This window comes from Hippocampus bargibanti, linkage group LG07 (genome assembly GCF_051943395.1).
Source record: "Hippocampus bargibanti isolate YZ-2025 linkage group LG07, ASM5194339v1, whole genome shotgun sequence".
Taxonomy (NCBI): domain Eukaryota; kingdom Metazoa; phylum Chordata; class Actinopteri; order Syngnathiformes; family Syngnathidae; genus Hippocampus; species Hippocampus bargibanti.
This window is the reverse complement of record NC_142740.1, coordinates 18,181,292-18,200,615: the sequence shown is the minus strand read 5'-3', so window position 1 is coordinate 18,200,615 and position 19,324 is coordinate 18,181,292. Positions and strand designations below refer to the sequence as shown.

At 41.7% G+C, this 19,324-nt stretch overlaps 1 protein-coding gene across 4 annotated transcripts in view; it reads left to right on the top strand.

Annotated features, from left to right (window-relative positions):
- Positions 1 to 18,328, top strand: part of abl2 (ABL proto-oncogene 2, non-receptor tyrosine kinase) — a 30,025-nt gene extending 11,697 nt beyond the window's left edge. The window contains exons 1-11 of one of the 4 annotated variants that reach the window (XM_089000686.1): positions 3,542 to 3,700; positions 3,868 to 4,032; positions 7,911 to 8,206; positions 8,533 to 8,805; positions 9,052 to 9,136; positions 9,211 to 9,388; positions 9,465 to 9,649; positions 9,736 to 9,888; positions 9,997 to 10,086; positions 10,742 to 10,918; positions 13,518 to 18,328. In XM_089000686.1, the coding sequence (XP_088856812.1) occupies positions 3,592 to 3,700; positions 3,868 to 4,032; positions 7,911 to 8,206; positions 8,533 to 8,805; positions 9,052 to 9,136; positions 9,211 to 9,388; positions 9,465 to 9,649; positions 9,736 to 9,888; positions 9,997 to 10,086; positions 10,742 to 10,918; positions 13,518 to 15,319 (3,513 nt within the window). In that variant the 5' untranslated portion in view covers positions 3,542 to 3,591 and the 3' untranslated portion in view covers positions 15,320 to 18,328. Of the gene's footprint in view, positions 1 to 3,541; positions 3,701 to 3,867; positions 4,033 to 7,910; positions 8,207 to 8,532; positions 8,806 to 9,051; positions 9,137 to 9,210; positions 9,389 to 9,464; positions 9,650 to 9,735; positions 9,889 to 9,996; positions 10,087 to 10,741; positions 10,919 to 13,517 lie in introns of those variants that run through there. The other 3 variants (XM_089000687.1, XM_089000684.1, XM_089000683.1) reach the window with 3 other exon arrangements.
- The last annotated feature ends 996 nt before the right edge of the window (positions 18,329 to 19,324 follow it).

Here is a 19,324-nt window from a genome sequence, read left to right as displayed (position 1 = left end):
GCCAATACTTATTCATATGTGGACTCATCTGGACCTTTAGTGTGGGGACTTAACAAAGTTGTCAGTTCCGAATGAAAATTGATTACAAGAAATCAGGTGATTCAAATTCCATTCTACAAATGCTCAGTGTAAAGTACAAAGTCATATTTGCCAGTGATGTTGCGATGCTGCAGTTACACCATGATCAAATTTTCGTGGAATAAGCGTGAGCTGGCTTTACTCACGCATTCACACTGTACTGATTCAAAGTGAACAGCATAAAAGTAACTCTGAAGCTCACTACCCTTGAGGACATTTTAATCCACTTGCAGTGCTTTGTTGTGTGTTTTTTTACTCTTGAAAATATATTACCGGATATTTTCAAGGGTATTTGGCCACTGGCTATTTGTTTTATTTTAGTTTTATGAGTCATATCCCTGAAAGTTGCCAGGAATTCCATGCCGGGATGTATTTAATCAGGATGTCAAATTACCGGTACCAGGAAATACGTTTTTGTCCATATTGTAAACCTATAACATACAATGTTACAGAACATTTGAAAGGTGGTGCACTAGTTCATTTAAATTAAAGAAGAAATAGTTATTTCTAATTATTTTCTTCCTCAACAAAATACATTGGCCAACGAAATGATAATCATATAAAGTTGCCTAAATCTGTAATTGGTCATATCTTGTGCTAGCAGCTGCTGTGTCAAGTCCCTGGAAAGCCAAGTAGATGGTGTCACAAAATGTGTCATATCAGTTGCATGAGTATATGTTACGGGATCCGGGTCACCTCTGTTCCGGCTGGCTCAGTCAATGTTGTGCAGGCTTGGCGTGCCTCGTGCAACTTCCAAAGACCCCTTGATGTGCTTGACATAAACCGTTAAACTAGTACATATGCTTTGTTCACAACATAGACACACAGTCAAGGTCCTCTTACGATGCACGACATACAACTTGGCGATCTACTGCTCATTTAATATTACAGGTGTCAAAGTATAGCGTTAATTGTGATTTCGTGAATTACAGGCCTTTTGGTATGTACATTTTTCTCAGCATTACCTTTTTAAAAATCTTTTTTGAAATCATTTTTAGACGGCACTAAAAATAAATTAACTAGATCAATGAATTACAATTAATTGATCACACAAATTTTTTTGATCGTCTCACAACACTGTTTAATGTATGCATATGTTACAGTGTTAGGACAAGTGGAAAAACTGCTACATTGTATTATCTGTCAAAGGAAGCATTTTAAGGATTTTAAACATTTCATGTAATTTAGTTTTGTTTTTGGCATATTGGTACTCATAAGTATTTTTTTTTCACGTCGAATGTCAGGGTTAGAATTCATAATATTAGGACTGGCCCTATCCATATGGGCAGCATCAATCTCATTAAAATATTCCTCAAAGACAGTGTGATATTCAGCTATGTAAGAAGAGCAGTTATGAAAGTTGGGATAACATCGGTTGCAGTTGCAGACGCACATACACACACACACAAACAGACACACACTCGCAGTAATTTGTTCCCAGGAGAACAAGACCTGCCATCTGCTGTTGACTGCAGCTGTAGTCGGGATCTCACACTCCACTCCACGCAGTCTTTTTCGCACACACAGCCCAGCTCTCTGCTTTCTTAATTCACGATACACTCTTTGCCCAGACCTCCAATTCCACTTAAAGGACAACCGACCTCTCCGGACAAGTTGTGTCCATAATTTGTAAAATGGCTTCAAATGACTTCTACTGGGCGTATTTTAATAAGATTCCACCGCATATAGCTATATTTTACGTTTTAAGACACACTCTGAATATTCAGAAAGTCTTGTTTTTGAGTTGCTGACGAGTCCGTACGTGACGTCATGAAAGGACCGCCCCCTGACCGAAAAAAGACACATTGTAGCAGTCCTTCATCAACGTCAATGGATTTTGCTGTACATGTTTGGTCTGAGAATCGTGTTGCACACAAAAGCCGACAGAAGAGGGCATACAAGCTCCATATAAGGAATTTCTCAGCCTGTGCAAGCGGAGGAGGCCACTGGAGGTCGCCATTTTGTGCCTCTTTTTTTTGGGTGAGACATCTCCCCTCAATGTTGCCTCAAAATGGCACATATAATTCTTTGATCGATTGCAAACATGTATGATTTCCTCTTCAGAACTATTTCAATCATATTCATAACTGGATGTGTAACAAGAAAGCATATTCTCCGAATCTGAAGCCATTGTTTGGAATCTCCAGCAATGCAAGACGTCTTGGTGTGACGTCACGAACTGGGGGTGGGACTTAGTGAAAATGCCCGATTCGCAGCTCATTTTTTTGCAGATTTTGGACACTTTAAGTCATTTTTATTGGTGTTTTGCACGTGAATAAAAATATCATACTGCGTCTTTTGGGTATTTTAGATGCTATGAAACGTTTTTCTGATGTCAGTTAAAAAACAAAAAAGTGACTTCGGTTGCCCTTTAAGCATATGTCTGCAACCCTCTCTCTCCCTCTCACATGCCATTTGTGCCGTCCTTCACAGTGTAGTACATTGCAAGGGGCATCAGTCATGGCTCTTTCCGCCTTCCCAAATCAAAATGTTTTGGATTCTTGCTTCTCAAGTTTTGGTGTGTAAACAGCATGTGGGTCTGTCTCTCTTTGAGATGGTGAACTAGTTTTTTTTCACCTTTAATGCTTGGATCAGCAACTTTGAGCCAAATCAAGAAACATACAGTTTGCAGGGCTGCTATAGTACTACACCACGGCAGAGGATGTACTGGGAATTGTGGCTGAGCCGGGCTGACGCCAGTGTGACACTGCACTGCCTTTTGGTCCAGAACAGAGGTGGGCATGTTGTGTGTCTTTTGGCACAGTGGACATAAAAGATGATTCATTGCGATGTGTATAATAAGAATAAGGAAAACATATTCCTACCACAATGGAGAAACATAATGGAAAAAAACAGAATATATTTTTGTGTTTAGTTCGTTTTTAAGCACTTTGTCCACCTGTTATTCATACAGCTTCTATTTTGTAGACCAGTACTAAAGGACAAAATAATGAGTAAACAAGTCACGTGGTGTCCATAATTCATATTTTTACAATTGTAGGTGCGTAAGGTCCCCAAAAATAGCTTCTGAATGAATTCTGAATGTTGTCATCGGTCTCATCATTCACTCACAGTCGGGTCCTAGTTTGGACATTGTTGTATTGCTGTCAGTAGCAAATATCTGCCAAAATGAACAAAAGTACAAACTCAAAATCTGATAACCGGCACAATTCATAGGCACAGGATACAGTGCTGAGATGTTCAGTCATCAGTCGCCCAGTTTCAACAGCCTCCTCTCCCACTCCTGCAGCAGCTGTCCAGACACGCAATGATTTTGGCAGCATCTGCGTAGCGTTGTTCATCTGCTACTCATGTTTTGTTTCATCAATCGCGTGTCAGTCTCTGTGGGTGTGTGTTGTTTTTAGTACACGTTATCACTGCGCCCTGATCAGGTAGCGTCACTCTCATTCTTACTCTGGAGCCCCTCCTTCTTTGCACTCTTTATATACGCACAGGGTCCTACCTCGCATCATACCTGATCTTCACGGTGTTCAATACAAGATTCGTAAAGTAATGGTTTTGAGGTGCCTGCAGGCAAACAGCTTTGAAGAAGAATGGGCGGCCCTTAGTGGCCAGAAACTCAACTCGGGCTTCAGGCAAAGTCCAGAGCCTGGACAAACAGGTAGACCACAAGGCAGCTTGATCAGGAACCATTTTAGAGTCATTAAATGTTTGAATGCATGTGCAACTTAAACAGACAGCGCTCATGCTTGATGTTCAAGATCACCAGACTCATTATTTCCCATCTTTTTGTCCCTCCCTCTCTCTCTGTGGTCCTTTTTTTCCCAGAAGCTCTCCACAGGCCATTTGGGCTCGATTCTGCTGCCCTGACAGAAGCGGTCCGCTGGAGCTCCAAGGAGAACCTATTGGGGGCAACTGAGAGTGACCCCAACCTGTTTGTTGCACTTTATGACTTTGTGGCCAGTGGAGACAACACGCTCAGCATCACTAAAGGTAAATACACGTTTAAAATTATATTTATGATGAATTTGCTTGTATTCCAATCAAAGGTGAGTCGTAAGAATCTAACAATGGGAATGCAGGAAGTTATTTTTAACATAGATTTTACGATCACCAGCTGCACTGTCATATAAGAGCCAAAACAAAAGCAGTATACAAAGAACAGTGCTCAGTTTGCATCGATAGTTACAAAAACGTACGCCTTTATCACATGAGACGGAAATACTTTGAAATATGAATACGATATTCACAGCACATGACTGAGGCCAACTAAATTAAATAAACTTCATGTTAAAAAACAAGTGATCATAACTCCAATAGTGTATTGAAACAAGTGCTTCGAATATCCACCTCACAGATGTGATGTTGGAGATTAATTTGCATCTTCTCAATGTGCTGGCATGGGTTTTGTCAGTGTACTCTGAAAAAAATCAAGGGCTCCCGACCTCAATTGTAAACTAAGTTATCCTAAGGTTTAAATATAAGTGCAAGTGGTTGTATGTCTGAAGCAGGAGTGTCGCTGGCCTGGTTTTAGTTACCCTTGGGAGGACATTGTGAATGAAACCATGTAAAGAAGTCAAGAATAATAGTTTATTAAACAATTGTTTAAATTACTAAAAGGTGGAGTTTGGTAACACGAAAACTCGAAAAGGTATCACTCATATTTATTACAAATGACAATTTTGGTGGCGAGATTAGCAAGCATTATGAAAGTTGACATACTTTATGTTGAGTTTGAGACCTTGATCTAAACTGTACCCTGTGATTCGATGGCAGCCAGTCCAGGGCGTAACCTGCCTCTGGCTCAAAGTCAGTTGGGTTAGGCCCCAGCTGACCTTATCCTAGTGAGGAAGCAGTGTCGAAGGTGAAGATGACTAGTAATATTTTATGGCCATTTTTTTGCCCTATTTATTGATCTTTGGGATATTAAACCTAAAACACGTTGCAGAAATATTACAGAGTGGGAACTGTTTTGAATTGTGGACAAAAATTCATAGGTCTCCTTTATCAGAATCAGAAAACTTTTATTCTTCCGACAATGGTGAAATTTACAGGAAAAGTGCCGTTATTTCATTTAATTATTTGAGCAAGTTTCTTATTCGACTTGGAAATTATGTAGCACTTAAATTCTACACAATAAAATGCAGCCACAAATAGAAACATTGTTGAATAAATACCCTAATGACAAATCTCTGAGTGTTCAATTTTATGTAAGTCAGAATGTATGTTTTACAGCTGCAAAATTCAACCATGACATGTCAGAGATAATATAAATTTGTGCCTGCATCATCAGAAAGGATTGTTGCTATGTGATGTCTTGTTGTATCAACACATGCCTCCCACACCTTCCGTGGACGCAGGTGTGTTGCAACACAAGTGCGCAGTGATTTCCTGACGTGGAAGTAACTCTAGAGTCAGAATACGCTTTGGGCCGTGCCGTGCATATCAAACAGTTTCATGTGCCGTTTACAGTTATACAATTGGAATGTTGTGTGTCAATAAAGCTATAAGTGAAAAGAATGGTTGGGATACCTGGCCATGACACACCTATTGGAAGGAAAAATGTAACAAAATACGGAGTCGGTTTCTACTTTGAAGCTATGACAGATCCACTTTTGTCAGAAGACGTTTGAAAAAAATGGTTTCAAGCGTAAATAAATAAAAATGGTCAAAAATGCTTTCCTGGAAATAAGACCACATTGTGCCTCTACTTCTGTGACAATATGGAATTTTACATCAACAGGTGGGTTACTTTGAGCCAGGAGAAGTTGACCACAAGGAGGAATTAGTGCCTCACAGTCATTATCTCCTCCTAGCCACTCCAAAGGCAGGGATACAGTCACTATTTCCAGCCCTACAGAGGAAAATAGAGAATGGCAGACTGGCAAACAGTCAGTTGGCAAACTGGATAACCGTCAGTTTTGTGCGTCAAGCGACAGTGGTCGACGCTGTATTTCGACAAAATCCTTTGATTGTTGCGTGTGCTTGTACAGGCCCAGTAACCTGACCAAGAACTGATTGCCAGCAAGTCTGTTTCGCTTGTTTTCACTGATCACAATCCTAATTGTTTATTGGCTGCAACCGCAATTTCCCAGACGCCTATCTTGAGTGTGTGCAAACGATGCGTCATTTTCACTGTGACTCACTGGACGGTGGACCCGGCCCGCAACGGACGCTGATGTTCTGTTTAATAATTGGAGGAACTATCGTAAGGGGCTGACCCCTTTCAAAAAGAATAGCAATGAACTCAACCGACATTTTTACAGCGCTGATGAGCTGCACCGCATTATGTACTGCGAAGGGGGTTGTTTTTCACATTTTGCATTATGTTATTGGTAATAACATGAAACAGCAAAATAATGAGCTACTATAAAATTCTAATTCTCCGAAGCCATCCGTCCATCCATTTCCGTACCGCTTATTCCTCAGGAGGGTCGCGGGGGGTGCTGGAGCCTATCCCAGCTGTCTTCGGGCACGAGGCGGGGGACACCCTGAATTGGTTGCCAGCCAATCGCAGGGCACACAAAGACATACAACAGTCACTCTCGCACTCACACCTAGGGATAATTTAGCCATGCATGTTTTTGGAATGTGCTCCGAAGCCAATGATAGTAAAATGTGGCATTACGCTGAACTGATTTACATTCAAGCTCTTCAGGAATCCCACTATTCTTAATTTTATATTAATGTTGACCTGTTGACGTAATTTATTTTCTGCTTAGTAAATAATTACAGCCGATCACAATTTGAGTGCAAATCAATATCCAGTGACGAGGTACAGTAACTCAAACTATGTTGGATTATTAAATCACTCCCTCCTCTGGTTTCGAGAAAAAACGTGCGCCTTTCCACTCCCTCACGTGTCCCGCTCTGACATCAAGAGACAGACGGAGACGAGACACCAAGTCGTGACATGTCTGCTTTTGCCCGGCGCCTGCATGGCAGCGTCACTCCTATTATTGTTGCACAGGTTTTGATGTTTTCAGTAAAACTCATAATCTGTCCATACCGCCCAGTTAGTTTGTGTTGTCACCAAAGCATCCTCACAAACATTCTTAACTGTTTTCATTTTATCTTCTTTTATTTTATTGTTTTGTAATTATATTTAATCTAATTACTACCTAATTCCGAGTCCTGATCTTGAGTATTTTAAGGGAAGATATAGGATTAGACTGGTGAATTCAAAGTCATTTTGATCTATTTTCCCACCATTATTACTTTACTCAGAGATTAGGTTTTCATTATGTCTGCACTTATTTGTTTGTTCTCCTCCCATCTAAGGTTTCTTCTGGATTAAGGCACATAGTAACTCTGGCCAAGTTTTTAGGTTGCGAGTTTTGTTGTTGCATGATTACCGTATTTTCCGGTGTATATGGCGCACTGGAGTATAAGGCGCACGCCCAATGAATGGTGTATTTTGAAACTTTTTCCATGTAGTATGTATAAGGCGCGCTGGACTATATGGCAAAACCTTCAATAAATGAAAAGTTTTCCAAATATATCTAAATATGTAATTTTATTCCAAATATAAGGCACATCACATTATAAGGTGCTACAGTAGATGTTGGGGTTACGCACTACTTCTACAGGGGGAAATTAAGTCGGTGACTGCTGACAGTAGTTGCGAGAACTATTGTGGTTCAATATTACTTCACAGATAAAGCATACTGGCATTTAGACGCAGGGTCATCTTTTGAAGGAAATTAAGGCTTTTAGGTGGGCCTTCTACACCGGAAAATACGGTATACTGTATATGTAAAAAATATATTCCGTATATAATGGTGAGACAGTAAGTTTTGATGAGAAACTATTCTCACAATTTCACAACTGACAAAAATAGATTTGAGCAGTTTCTTGTCTGTGTTGCCTAGGCGAGAAACTGCGTGTGCTTGGCTACAACCAAAATGGAGAGTGGAGCGAAGTTCGCTCCAAGAACGGCCAGGGTTGGGTCCCTTCCAATTACATCACACCTGTAAACAGCCTGGAAAAGCACAGCTGGTACCATGGGCCTGTTTCACGAAGTGCCGCCGAGTACCTGCTTTCATCCCTCATCAATGGCAGCTTCCTTGTCCGAGAAAGCGAGAGCAGTCCGGGACAGCTCTCTATTTCCCTTCGCTATGAAGGGAGAGTTTACCACTACCGGATCAACACTTCTTCGGATGGAAAGGTAGCATTAGACGGCTTGTGCTGTGTGATTTTGAGTTGTTCTGATTTGTATTTTAATTTTCCATCAATAGCAACAGAATTTTGCCATTGAACATTCAACATCATCAATACTCGTCAGGTTAACGGTTTACACATTTTCACAATTTCATTTCTTCTTTATTATAAAAACAAAGCAGTCACTGCAATAGCAAACATTTAAACATGAACATGCGGTTTAGTATGAAAAAATACAAATCTGACAATCTCCTGTTTGTTTCACTGTACTACTTCTCTTGAATTGTTTTTTTAATTGCTCATGGCTCCCATTTTTCTCCCTCCTCCTTCAAGGTGTATGTAACATCCGAGAGCCGCTTCGCCACCCTAGCCGAGCTGGTCCATCACCACTCCACTGTAGCTGACGGCCTGGTCACGACACTACACTACCCAGCACCCAAGTGCAACAAGCCCACGGTGTACGGCGTGTCACCGATCCACGACAAATGGGAGATGGAGCGCACTGACATTACCATGAAGCACAAGCTTGGGGGTGGCCAGTACGGCGAGGTGTACGTCGGCATGTGGAAGAAATACAACCTTACAGTCGCTGTTAAAACACTCAAGGTGTGAGATACTCGAAAAAATACTAAAGTTGAATTTCAATTCTTCATTGTCTGCCAATGAAAGGATCTGTGTAGAAATATGATTGTAGGTCACCACCTGCCGGTAGAGTGTGGTAAAACATCTAAATTATCTCGTTTGCTAGTGACGTTATTTTTTAATGATAATCATTTACGCTATATACATTTTTATGACATTCACTCCTCTAATAATCATATTAATCTTCATGTCCCGCTTCTTCAATGACAGGAAGACACTATGGAAGTAGAAGAATTTTTAAAAGAGGCTTCTGTCATGAAGGAGGTTAAACATCCAAACCTGGTTCAGCTTCTTGGTCAGTATCTTATCCATTTTTGTCATTATAATTTCTCCTCCCTTCAAAAGATTATGAAACTGACTTTCTCGCAGGCGTTTGTACGTTGGAGCCTCCGTTTTATATTGTGACGGAGTACATGCCTCATGGCAATCTTCTGGATTACTTGAGAGACTGCGACAAGGAGGAAGTGAATGCTGTGGTTCTGCTCTACATGGCTACGCAGATCTCTTCGGCAATGGAATACTTGGAGAAGAAGAACTTCATCCACAGGTGAGAAGAAAAACAATTCTGTTGAAATTAAAATGACAATACAGTATTTCCAAGTTTCACATGCTTCTTCTATCAGGGACCTGGCGGCGAGGAACTGCCTGGTAGGTGAAAATCATGTGGTGAAAGTGGCAGACTTTGGTCTGAGCAGGTTGATGACTGGTGACACCTACACTGCACACGCTGGGGCAAAGTTCCCCATCAAGTGGACTGCGCCAGAGAGTCTTGCATACAACACTTTCTCCATCAAGTCTGACGTATGGGGTGAGTACCGTGCGCATATTCATTTCTATTGTGCCACTACACTCGCGCACACATGGCTGATGGTCCACATTGTGGTTGTCTTACAGCGTTTGGGGTCCTGCTGTGGGAAATTGCCACCTATGGCATGTCTCCGTACCCAGGCATTGATCTGTCTCAGGTTTATGATCTTTTAGAGAAGGGATACCGCATGGAACAGCCAGAGGGATGCCCGCCAAAGGTCTATGAACTCATGAGGGCATGTAAGTGGATTTCTTTAAAACACATATCTTTCAGATAATGATGAAGTCATTGTAACCACTAATTGAACCTGAACTCTAACTCGGCTTCTTGATTTTTCTTTCTGCTAGGCTGGCAGTGGAGTCCATTTGACCGGCCATCGTTCGCAGAAATCCACCAGGCCTTTGAGACAATGTTCCATGACTCCAGCATCTCAGAAGGTAGTGTACTATAAGGAAATAGTTAGACATTTTATAAGCTAATAACGTCATTAAACTCTGGTGTTTTTTTAATTCAGGGGGGCTCTCTTGGAAAATAATTGGATTGGATTGGATTGGATTGGATTGGATTGGATTGGATTGGATTGGATTGGATTTGCCTTTATTAGTCTCGCAGTGGAGAAATTTACATTTCACAATTAATGAAAACACTTTGTTTTTTTCTTTTTTTTCTTTTCATTATTATGGTCATTTATTCCCCTGTTTGCCACATTGAACTGACCAGCCAAAGCAAAAACAGACCAGAATTATTATGAGTTGTATTTATATGCTCATTTTCGACAAAAAAAAATCATGTTCAGTTAAGTTCATGTTCAGTTACGTGTTAGCAAGATTGTCGATATGACCCGCTCGGAATTAAATCTGAAAGTTTTGCCTAATAAAATATTGTATCATTGATGTGTCATTCGTGTACTTGGTTCACCGTTTGATATTTTGTGTGTTAATTCAATTTCTTGATTTTTGAGGCTCTTTTCTGCAGAAAATTCTTTCATATAACTTCTGATGTATTTGACTTCAAATGTTGCATTGTATCATGTCGGCGGTATATCTTGCCCATTTTTGTTATTTTTATTTTATTTATTTTACTTTTTTGCAGAGGTCGCGGAGGAGCTCTGTAAGACAGCGTCCTCCGGTCATGGCGGTCCTCTGCATTCTTTCGACACGCCCCTGCTGCCCTCCAAATCTCGCACAATCTTCAAGCACACAGAAAACAAGGAAAACATTGAGGGAGGACTTGACGGGAGGCCAGACCAGGGCACGCATGCTCCCTCAGGTACAGCTAGACATGCTTGCCTTGCTGTCAAGCGATCGGGTGCATCACATTCCAAGCCCGCAGGTGTCCCAGGCCACCTTGATTCCAAGAGTCAACTGCAGCGTCGCCAAGCCCGTCGTCTGAAGCGAAGGGCGGTCATTTTTCTCACGGATTGACCCCAACGCAAGCATACCCATGTCTGTGGGAGGTCATGTGTCGAATAGTGCAAATAAGATTAAATAACCTATTTAGCGATGAGTCAAACTTCCAAGTAATATGAGTCACACGAACAAAATCACGCAAATGTGTTATAAAACATCCAACCATTCTTTTTTGACAGTGTTTGTCGTCATAAGAGTCGTGGGTGTGTTGCGGCCCGACTTGTACACAATGGACTGGTCACCCGCAGTCAGAGGACACATACAACAATTTGCACTCACAGTCACATCTACATGCAATCAGAATCATCTTTATGGCCAACTATGTAGAACACACAAGGAATTTGTTTCCAGTAGAATACGCTGCACTAGTATCGTCATCAAAAAATTGCAAAGGGGCACTATACAGTTCCATTTGGGCTAATGTTCAAAGAGTTAATGGCTTTGGGTAAGAAGCAATTTAATCTTCATTGATCCCATGCAAGCGTAGAGCGAACACGCAACATCCAATGATGAACATCTGAGCAGGGATTCAAACCTATCATCTCCCAACTGTGAGGCAAATGTGTAAACAACTCATCACTATGCTTCCCAAACGATGCTTGTCAAAGGGCAACATTTTACATCACTTCATCTGGTACTCAGTTTAACATGACAAAACTGCAAGGAAATGCACCTGCCCGCCATAAAAGTCTTATTTCCCACAGGAACAGACACCGAATACAGCCTCAATTCTGGAAAGCTGAGTAATTACACCTCTGAATAATTAGACTGATCCAATTTAGTTTTACTGAACCATACACTTCCACAATTACCGCAAATCATTTTAGCACCAATCCCCAATGAGAGAACTCCCTCTATACATATTTCTAATTGTTTAATCAGTTTTCGCATGACACATTTATCTCCAAATTGTCTTCCTTCAGAGTATTTTCATTTTCACTCCACCCATAATTGTTCTTTGACAGAGTATCATTCTTTTTTATTATTATCTTGTAATATGTCTGCTTTTTCAAACCAATTTAGGTCTTGTTACTGAGTAGAAACCTCACCAATGTTCCTTCTCTTTTCAATCAAGCATTTTTTTCTTTCTCACATAATAAAATGTTAGTCTTGTGTGCTTGTCTGTGACTCAAACAGGTGTGTGGTTGTGTTTCTGTGTTTCACCCAAAGTCCTTCATTGACCGGCTTCATGTTCAATAAAGCACAAAGCATGAATCTTTCAAAAATTAAATACAAAAACAGAGTTAAATGCCATTTATTTTTATCAGCATGCAGTGCAGTCTACAAATCCACAAAAGGAAACACATTTGAAATTGTTATTCTGCATAATACATTTGACACGATTTAGCAGGTGTATGTGCATTTTGTAGAATACCAATCAAAAATGTGTTTTGCACACCTTCCTTTACCATAGTGGAGTCTCCAAACTCTTAACAAGCCCTGTGAGGCATTTCTAACATGTGAGTTGACTCCATTTGAAAATGTGTAACTTTCATCCAATCTAGTCAAATAGTTTGAGCGTGCATTGCAGATTCAACTTTCCAAACCACATTATTTCGGGTGAAGTTGGAAAAATAGCAAGGATCAAAGCTTAAGCCCAAACTGATAGTAAATTTTTAGCTGGTTAATCTTATACGTGGGTCATTTGACATGTCGTTTTCTTGCCGAGTGGTTTGCACTTTTGCTCATTCCGATGTGGAGTTTGATGTTCTTCCCAGACTCAAAAGAAGCACATTAATGCATTCACTGCCATTCACCAATTTATTTGAGAATTGAAAATATGATGTGGAGCGCCATTCCCGAATTTGTTCCGGTTTTGGTATTTCTTACAGGGGGTGCTGATAAAGCGCTGGTCAGACCTCTGGCAATGTTTTTCCCCTCCCACAAGGGGGCACCATTTGCCTTTTATACAGCCGCCCCCACTTGCACTTTATATTACTCCAGACCCATATAACTTGGGAATTACCTTTTTTTCTGATGAAAGAAAATAGTCGAAGGTTTCTTACATTGGATGTTTATGTAGTCCTAAAACTCAATATTCTGTGGATCCTGCAATTTGAGTAAAAATGACAAACACCCCGGCACTGGAGTGGACACATTTTTGCACATCTCTGGCAGTGAATGTGTGAAGTTAGTCTAAATCGTCTCTAAGTGTACATGATTGTTTCTCTACTCATACGAATGCAGTTGGTTGTCAATCAGTCCAGCATCGCAACCACTTTGTTTCCCCTCCAAAGTCACCAGGGAGAGGCTTCAAATCACCTCTGAATCAAACGAGGACTCATGCTATAAAAAACGAGTCAGCCCTCACAAGAATAAACATAAAAATATACAGTATGTGTTGAACTAAATACCGGTAGTCTTGGGATACCCTAATTTGTGGTCATTCAGAAATTGTTCCAAGGTATTTATTTTTTATGTTGGGTATTCTAAAAATTCTATCTTCTTTTCTTCTTTAGGCTGGACTTCGTTATTAGGCAACGAGGGACGTACGAGCAGTTCCCCAGCACTCCCCAGAAAACAGCAGCCACGTGATAAATCTCCGGCCAGTCTCTTAGAGGATGCACTAGACGCAGGCGCATTCACGCGAGATCGCAAGACTGGCTTCTTCAGCTCTTTCATCAAGAAGAAGTCATCATCATCTTCCTCCGCCTCCTCCTCGCCGTCCTCCCTGCATCAACAAAACCTCCCGACACCTCCCAAAAGGAGCAGCTCCTTTCGAGAGATGGAAACACAGCCGCACAAGAAATACGAGCCCACTGCTGATTTCAGCCCCCCGCCTCCGCTACCGCAGTCGGACAGTATAGGGGGCTTTTCTGCTTCCCCCTCTCATTCCCATGGAGAGACCGCACAGACTCAGTCGCGTTGTTGTGGGGCCACGTTTGGACAGAAACCCTCCGGCGCAGGACTTGCCTCACAGATAACAAGTGGCAGCAGCTGGGGAGGACTCGCCGGATTTTTTACCCCTCGGCTTATCAAAAAGACCCTCGGGCTGCGGACAGGAAAGCCGGTCTGCTCGGGGGATGGTGGAAACTTGGTTGGGGGGCCTAAACCCTTGCCTAGGTCCAATTCTACCTCCTCAATGTCAACCGGGTTGCCTGACCTGGAGCGTATTGCTTTGACTTTACCCAGGAACCGCAGTGCTAAAACCCCTCTAGAAAGGACTGCTTCAACCACCTCCCAGCCAGAAAATGGGACTTCACGTCCCAATGAACCTCTGCTCAGGAGGATGGATGAGGGGACTGCGCAGATCAGGGAAAGGCCCAAAGCCAAGCTGCTACCCCGGAACACTGCTGCAGGAGGGAGGGTGCCCGTGGTCGCGGGGGAAGTAGGTGAATCGAACACTGTGTCCCGTGTGAGGGAGGCGAGAGAAGATAGTGGGGTGGGATTGGACAGGCAGCAAAGTTGGTCATCCCCCTCTAAGACTTCTAGTTCAAGCGTATCATCGTGTGCAATAGGTGCGCAAACACACAACCACAAAGTTCCAGTTCTCATTTCCCCCACGTTGAAGAACAGCCCCGGCGATGTGCATCTCGTCGGGCTGGACTCTCAGGGGAACCGCTTCAAACTGCTGTCTGAGCACCAAGCCGAACGGGACAGGCCACGACTCGTCAAACCCAAATGCGCGCCGCCTCCTCCGCCGACCTTACGTGGCATGCAACACTCCTATAGTGGCGACGGAGAGGAACAGGTTGGAGCCTCGCCGGTCGAAGTCAACGGAGACACATTAAAAGGCCACAGGGCAGGGCGGTTGTCGGGAGGAGTGACAACAATCAGACCGTCAGTGCCACCACCACAAGTGCCTCCTGCATCCTCCACAACGTCCACTAAAATGGCCAACGGGGCACCCAGCACAGCCTCCTCATCCTCACACTCCACAGCTGGCTCCAAAGTAGCACTACGGCGAACCAGACAGCCGTCGGAGAGGGTCCCGCCCGAGCGGGTAAGCCGCGAGGCCCTGCTGGAATGCGCCGGGTGCCTGAGCAGTGTCCTCCAAACCAGCTCCGAAAGCCCATCCAGCAGCCAAGTGCTGGATGCTGGCCACCAGCTGCTGGACTACTGCTCAGGTTACGTGGACTGCATCCCACAGATGAGGAACAAGTTTGCCTTCCGTGAGGCGGTGGGGAAGCTGGAGCTAAGCCTCCAGGAGTTGAGGGCCTCGTCCTCGGGTGGTGGAGGACTGAGCTGCGTGGGCTCGAACAGCGTACTAGACAACCTGCACAGTTGCATTAAAGAGATCAGCGACGTAGTCCAGAGGTAGCAGACACTAAACGCCACAACCACATCAAAATTCCCTTTCAGAATCGGTTAACCGTTCCGACATGACAACGTGTAAAGTACCTCAGAGGAATCACTACAAAATATAATCTTTTTTTGGTTTACATAATGCTAGTGTGGACGCTTCCTTTTGGCTCCATCTGACCCTGTACATATACGGACTACGGTGATGCCAAATCAAAACTGTTTCAAGTCGGAAACATGAAATGTTTGCCCCGCGCCGGCCATTATCATGAAAAGAATGTCAAGCGTCTGTCGCTGAAGTCGAAGCTCACTCAATTGTGTGTTAAGTCTGTCGATTGTGCTCAGCCTTACTGACAAGCAGGCAGTCGTTTGCTCCTGTCGAGCCCGTTTCATGAATGTGTGACTGATGGGTGGGGTGCAATGTGTTTCTAGAAGCATTTTGCACGATGTCTAGCATCTGAGGGACCAGAACTAATTCTTGAAAGCCATTTTACAACAAACGGACAGGCAACAGTGCCAATATTTTATTTTTATTTATAACATTATCACTGTGTTTTATAGCAGGGATGTGTATGTGACTACCCGTTCCTTCAATGACTAAGGGATCAATTAACTTCACTGCCCGCAGTTTTCAAAGCAGTGGTTTTGTTTCTCCTCAATTTTTTAATATCCATCCAAATTTAGCTGCAATTGTGGAAAATAATTATAGCACTGATCGAACGTCATGTGATCAACTCCAGTCAGTGATAGCCAAGCAGGCGTGTTATAACAAATTAACATGGTGAGCCGCTTACTCTCCATGGCAGAGGTTCTGTTGAACCCCTGAGACCGAATCACCCAAACCCTTGGGGGTCGATCGAACCCAAGTTAAGAACCACTGCTGAAAAGTAATGATTTCACCTATCCCTACTTTAGAACAGAACAGTACAATACTTGATTTCAGTGTGAGACATAAATATCACCTAACTTAATATGCATGAAATTACAAGTATAAGTCAGTTTACTGAATTCACCACCAGGTAGGGAGACCACAGTATTTTTTTTCCTTTACATTGTGGTGGTATTAAATATTCATTCATTCATATTTTGAATCACATTATCCTCACTATGGTCACTGGAGCCCATCATCCCAGCTGTCTTCGGGCAGTAGGCAGGGGACACCCCGAACCGGTTGCCAGCCAATCACTGGGCACATCCAAATAAACAACCATTTACTTCCACACTAGTACCTAAGGATAATTTAAAGTGTTAAATCAGCCTGCCAGGCATGTTTTTGGAATGAGGGAGGAAACCGGTGTTCCCGGAGAAAATCCACACAGGTCCTGGGAGAACTTACAAACTCCACAAAGGAATTGAACCAGGTACCTTTGCACTATCAAGTCGACCACCAGGCCAACGTGATTAAACGTTTTTTTAAGTCATGAACGTAAAATATGAATATTTTTTTGTTAACATTTTTGCTTTATTTCCCCACAGTATTCAAAACTATTTTTTTTTTTTTTTTGCACAAGACGAATGAATTCCACCCCTACCGTGTCCTCAAAAGCATTTCAATATTGATTTTTGGATTTCCTTCCACACCACATTTCATCCTCAAGAGGAGCACAGGGTAGCGCACTGGACCACTTCGAACAGCTTTCCTTCGAAGTGTCCTTGCGTGTTATTGACAGTGCAGGACTCCCTGTAGCCTCTGTGGTCTCAGTGCCTCACATGTCAACAATTTATGAAATCCAATTCAAACACACTGATTGTTCATCACACTAATCACACAGTACTAACTCTTATTGACTAATTTACAGTCTCTCTTCAGCACATGAGCAATTTGTACATTTGATTTAAAGAAAGAACTTTTGTAGAATGTCTATGTATGAACTTGAATTTTAAATTATTTTTCTTTGAATTAAAGCACAGTTTTTTTAGGGGGGTGTTGTTTTTTGTTTGATTTCATATCCTGAAAACAGTTTATGTTGTAGTCACATTATGTTTTTCAGCTCGGGTGGGGGATCTATAATTTGTGAGAACATTTGCCTGCTCACCAGTTCTAAAAACAACTAGAGTTAAAAAACTAATAATTGGCCCAAATTGGACAAAGGTTCCCCACCCGTTTTAGACCGAGGCCTATCCAACTGCTTTCTGAATGTAGTCTTCAGTTCTGCAGTCATTGCATGTTCTTCAGAATGAACATGTCATTGCTTAATGTTCTGTTTTGTTTATTTATTATTTCCCAAATAATCACTGACCCCCATTTGTAGTCAGACATGCTCTGTTTTATTGAGCACAAGCTGCAAGAATTGTACATTTATGCACACGTACACAAAGATCATGTTGTTCATTTAGGCTCACAGCTTAATGTACACTGGATAAGGCCTCACACAGTAAATTGTTGGCACACGTATGTAAAAATCGAACATTTGCATTGAAACACTGTAGGTCAATAACACATACCTTTACACATACTGTGAGTCTCAAATATCAAGCAAAACGTTGTTTTCTGTGATTCTCTGTGCCTTTTATGTGAGCAGAATTCTTTCAGAATCTACAGCTTCATAAAAACATTCATGTGCCAAATTTCAGTTGAATTACACATTTAAGACTGCTTCGTTTATTGTTTGTCATTTCTCTCTTTTGGTGATCTATTTTCTGATCTCTTCAGAGGATCTCTGTCACATAGTGTTTTCAAAGTTTGACATAAAATTTCTGCCACCCTTGAAATTCATTGGAAGCAACAGGTTCTTAAAAACATTTGAGGTTATGTTTTTCTTCATCTCATAGCTGAAACAATGCTGAATTAACCACAAAGTGTCCTCACTATTCACCATCGGCATATTTTTTTCTTGCGCTTGCCTTTGTAGTTTTCACATTTTTGATTTATTTTAGACACATATTTACTCCCTGCCTTGAAAAGTGCGTTGCAGCTCATAATACCAAAGTGTTTCAAGTGCAATGAAAGCCAACGCAAACAGTCAGACACGCCATACTGGAATATGTGAACCTACACATGGATGGAAAAAAATGCCAAATGTTAACACATTTTTTTCTATGTATATATATATATATATATATATATATATATATATATATATATATATATATATATATATATATATATATATATATATATAGAGAGATAGATAGATAGAGTAAAGTCTCATTATATCGATATCGGTTATATCAATAGTACTTTATTACTTATTACGATACTATTTCTATGAACTCAAGGAGAAAATTGCATGCCCGCAGGATCGGATATATCGATAGTCCGGTTATATCAATATTTTTTTCCGACTCCCGAGAATATTGATATAACGAGACTTTACTGTATATATATATATATATATATATATATATATATATATATATATATATATATATATATATATATATTTGGTGTTTTTTTTATTTAACGCTCACATATATCACTGTGAAGTTTTGATTATCAGTGTTTATTGTAAATAATAAAGATATTGATGAATATTGTATCACTGTTTATTCTTGTTTTCATGTCAGTTGCTAAATAATATATATTTTACTGTGGTCGATGAGAAGGTTTCTTCAGCCGTCATCTGTACAAATGTGAAGGTTTCGGACGTTTCGCCTCCTATCCAAGAGGCTTCGTCAGCGAACTAAAGTCTGACTGGCCTATTACCCCCACTCCCACCGGTATCACCTCATCAGCATAACGACCCTCATCAGCATTACGAAAGTTGTAATAGGCCAGTCGTTAGTCAGGAATGTAGGAACAATCAGTGGGGCCACAGGGATTGGTCCTCTGCCCCCCCCAACCTGAGAGTAGGGACCTATCATAGCTGTGTCCGGCGCCACCATGTCTGGACATTAGCGATATATAAATAGGGCCGATACGACCAGTCAGACTTTAGTTCGCTGACGAAGCTCTTGGATAGGAGGCGAAACGTCCGAAACCTTCACATTTGTACAGATGACGGCTGAAGAAACCTTCTCATCGATGGACCACTCCTGTACGACTGAGAGCTTACACAGACGTATTTTACTGTGGTGTAATTTG